Genomic DNA, 4,158 nt, shown 5'->3' on the forward strand with positions numbered 1-4,158 from the left:
GGTTAGCTAGGCTCGTGAAGGTGACAGGAAATGGCCGAGCTAGTGCTTTGGATCTGTTAGCAGCAGTAGTGGTTTGCAGTGTGGAAAGTTAGTTGTTGGAAATACCATCTTCACGGCACTAATTCTTCCTACAGCATTGTGCCAGGCACTGTAGAGAGTATCTCCCACCCCAGACAGGCGCTGGTCTTTCTCAGCCTGCTCTAGTAGTAGTTAGGGGCTTTTCAAAGGTACAGCAGACAGGTGAGATGTTCACAGTTCTCAGTGACACTTGTTAGCTGGTCTCTTGCTCCTGTGGTCCTCCATTTGTCTCCCAGGCCAGCTTCCCTCATGCTTCTGCTTTCTCAGAAACATTCGGAGCCTGTGTGTGGACACGTGTTGTCCCGGGAGCAGGGGTATGTTGCAGCCAAGCCTCTGTACTTACCGAGTGATCAGCTCAGCCCTTTCCTTCCTTTCAGGACAGGCCATTCAGTCTTCTTCAGTAATCTTTTGTCATTTTAGTTCTACCTCTTTGGTTAGACTACAAGCTCTTTGGCTGAACGTTCAGGTCGAGTGTTTCTAACTCCTTTTAAACCCTCTCCCCTAGACTTCAACACAAAGTCATTTAGGTGCCCAGTAAGTGCTTGTAATTGATCTGTTTGCCACCCTTAACTGTAAACAAATACTGCCTGTACGTATTGACTGTGCCATTTTGACATTTTTCCCCTTTTATTTCATTCAATAAAGCCTTAGCTGTCACGACATTGAGTCTTCCCTCCTCCTACTTTTTTCCTGAAGTTATCCTGGAAAGAGAGGCCTTTGAAATGTGAAGGATTATGCTTAAGTTGTGCAGTGTACTCAGGGTGGGGACTAATTATGAGGTCTGAAAACCTCTTCAGGTGGCGGGGTTCTGTAGCATGACTAAAATACTGCTTTCCTAAATTAAGAACAGCTGGGGCTGTGTTGCTAGCAAGTATAAAAGAGTTGGTGGTAGTGGTGCTCTGTGTCATAAGGAAATCTTTGCACTTTTGAGCTGTGGAGCTTAAGCCAAAGGCACCATTTCTTTCTCAGTGTCGTTGTGGGTAAGTACCCCAAGTCTGGATGCCTGTTTCTATTGTTTGGTAGAAATTGTGGTGGCTGCATGAAAATGTTATTAGTTACCAACTTGCCATGCCAATTGTAGTAATAAGTAAATTATTTTATCTTTCAAGTAAGTTCTGCTTGTTACCTAAATGAGACATAGCCTAAGGCTAATTTATAGATCTTTTCACTGTTATTTTGAAGGCTGCCAGCTTTTCTCATGCATGATTTGCATGTCTGAATATAAAACTGAGGCCTGGCCATTTTAAATATCTTGAATGTGATGCTCTTAAATATGTTCTCAAAAGTGATCACTTAAAAAGACTCAAGGTTTTTACTAAGAAAATGGATAATTAAATATTCAACAAAAGCAAATAAAGTAACAATTATTTGATACAAATAAGCACCTCACCGAGTTGGGGAGGAGTGATGTGGTCTCTGAGCATAATTCACCCTGTTATGACCTCACAGTTAGCAACAAGTGGTAGGTAAGGTCTGATGAAGTGTGTGCCATTCAAACACATTTGGGAGTTCTTTGGTTAGTTGGTCTAAATATTCTTGCTTATAATGATACTAGGTGCAAAAGAGGCAAGAATTCCAAAATAAAACTATTCAGTATTTTGGAAATAAACTTGATCTCAGTCGCTTTGACTATATTCTGACAATGTAGTTAGGAAGCAAATACCTTTGCCATTTGTTTCCTTACTTTGAGAATTATTTTTGTTAGTTGACAACTGAATAAGCATAACTTCTAAACAAAGTTTCATTTGCTTTTAGGTGAGATAGTAACATCTTTTTGGGAGAAGAGTTGGCCTCCTTTCCTGAAAGTGGTGAGTGTACAGCACACAGATGTGTGAATGAAGTGAACAGCACTCACGTCTCTGCCTGCTACATTCTATATCAGGAAACAACAGTTCATTGTAAGAGTTCTTATGGATCTTGGACAAAGAAGGATTTAAGATAGTTAAATTTTCCACAAAGAACAAGCACTTCACCATCTCTTTTTTGATCTGAAGGCTGGGGGACAATGGATATCATAGAGACAGCAAAACTGGAAGAGCATCTGGAAAATCAAACCAGTGACCCCGCCACTGCTTACACTGGACCACCTGAGCCTGCTGAGGAAGAAAACAAAAATGGCAATGGTAAACCTAAGAGCTTATCTAATGGGCTGCGAAAAGGCACCAAAAAGTATCCGGACTATATCCAAATTGCTATGCCTGCTGAACCAAGGAACAAATTTCCCCTAGAGTGGTGGAAAACGGGCATTGCCTTCATATATGCGGCCTTCAACCTCGTCCTGACGACCGTCATGATTACAGTTGTCCACGAGAGGGTCCCTCCCAAGGAGCTCAGCCCTCCGCTCCCCGACAAGTTTTTTGATTATATTGATCGGGTGAAATGGGCATTTTCTGTATCAGAAATAAATGGGATTATTTTATTTGGCTTATGGATCACCCAGTGGCTGTTTCTGAGATACAAGTAAGTAGATCTTATATGTTTTTGGGGTTTGCTGTTGGTTTGTTTTTAAGTGAGTAGATATGCAATTGAGATTATTTCTCTCAGGTTTTCCTAATTCAGTTTTACCTGGATATTTGGAGAAAGCAATAGAAAAGTCTACTGATTGAATAAACTCAGGCACTGTTCAGGAAATGTTTGCTGAGCCACTGTATGAAAGTGGCAAGTGTACAGCAGGACTGTGGTGGGTGATTCAGAGTTTATGAATTTAAGGTGCAGTTCCTGATTCCCAGCCACTTGGTGCTGTGGTATTTGTATGATAAATCAAGAGGCCTGGAAAGAATAACATTCACTTCATCATGTTTGTGTTATTTCACACTCTTGACAGGTGGGAAAAAGAGGAGGCCAGGAAACCTTTTCTTACTTATAATGTGATGACTTTTAGTCTATAGTTAATATAAACTGCTTTGAGGTTTGCCTCTATTCAGAAGTCCTCCAATTTTACATTTCTTTTCTTTTTACCCTACTGGCTATCTAATCACAAGAGTCTTAAGAAACTGAGTTTAGAAATGGATGGTTTTAGTTTTAGATTTCTAAAGTAAACTTGCCTTCTCATTTCCCCTTGGCATGGCAAAGGAGCTTCATGGTTCACTGGGTTTGGCCTCCTGGTTTGGGAACGGTGTAGGAATCAGAAAATAATAACCCACGTTTGCTTTGAAGACACTTACAAATTGGACATATTTCTGAAGTGGTTATTTTTGATTCTGACTAGAATCATTTCATTTCATCCACCATTTAACTGGGGTTTTCTTTCTACTAGGATTCTAGTGATTAAATTACTAAAATATGAGTTTGATTGAAACACTGTCCCTAACCCAAGGCTTTAAAAAATGTAATTATGCTAATCTAGTGAAATTTGAAAATTCAAAGTCAAATAAGATTTCAATGTTAATGCCCTCAAATCATTTTTTAGAAGAATTCTAAAATGTATGATTCTTTTGGTTGGTTGTTTTGGAATTAAAGGGATTCAATCTATCAATGCTACAGATTTCCCCAAATGCAACTTTGCAGTTTTGAAAACTTATTCTACAAACTAAAGTCATTCCTAAGTATGTTCCTCAATATAACTTTCTTCACATGCTTTCATAATATGTTTAATTAAAAACTTAGCGATAAATTGTCTCTTACTTAATAAAAATAGTTTCTAAATGTATTAGTCATCCCATACCTTATTAAGCTAAAAGCAAAGAATATATTTGTTGGAATTTAGGGTTTTTCTTTTTAGTGTCTAGAATTGACGCTGACTATAAGAGAGACTGCTTGGGCCACAGATGTTTGCTTTTTCCTTAATTTGGAGCAAAGCTTTACTCATGTATGTGTGAAACGAGAAATTTTCCAGGGTCTGGTAAGTAGCTGGAGTACATCCTGAAGTCCAGTCTTCACCAGAGTCTTTGAATTTTTATCTAGTTAGTTGTTGTTAGCTGCCTTTTCATTACCACCTTAAATTTTACCATGGTCACATAGCCAGGCCATATGTTTTAATGACGTCTACTGTTTTAATCACAAATCTTAAGATCTTATATTTTAGTAACAGGTAGGTTAATTCTTTCTTTTTCTCTTTTTTCTTTTCTTTTCTTTTCTTTT

The 4,158-nt window shown here is 38.6% G+C and overlaps 1 protein-coding gene across 1 annotated transcript in view; it reads left to right on the top strand.

Annotated features, from left to right (window-relative positions):
• Nucleotides 1-4,158, top strand: part of SGMS2 (sphingomyelin synthase 2) — an 87,280-nt gene that overhangs the window by 68,421 nt on the left and 14,701 nt on the right. The window contains exon 3 of the mRNA XM_023517035.1: nucleotides 1,834-2,538. Within this exon, the coding sequence (XP_023372803.1) occupies nucleotides 2,084-2,538 (455 nt within the window). The 5' untranslated portion in view covers nucleotides 1,834-2,083. The remainder of the gene's footprint in view (nucleotides 1-1,833; nucleotides 2,539-4,158) is intronic.

The sequence above is a fragment of the Otolemur garnettii genome, unplaced genomic scaffold, assembly GCF_000181295.1.
Source record: "Otolemur garnettii isolate 467f Iridium unplaced genomic scaffold, OtoGar3 scaffold00103, whole genome shotgun sequence".
In the NCBI taxonomy this organism is placed as follows: domain Eukaryota; kingdom Metazoa; phylum Chordata; class Mammalia; order Primates; family Galagidae; genus Otolemur; species Otolemur garnettii.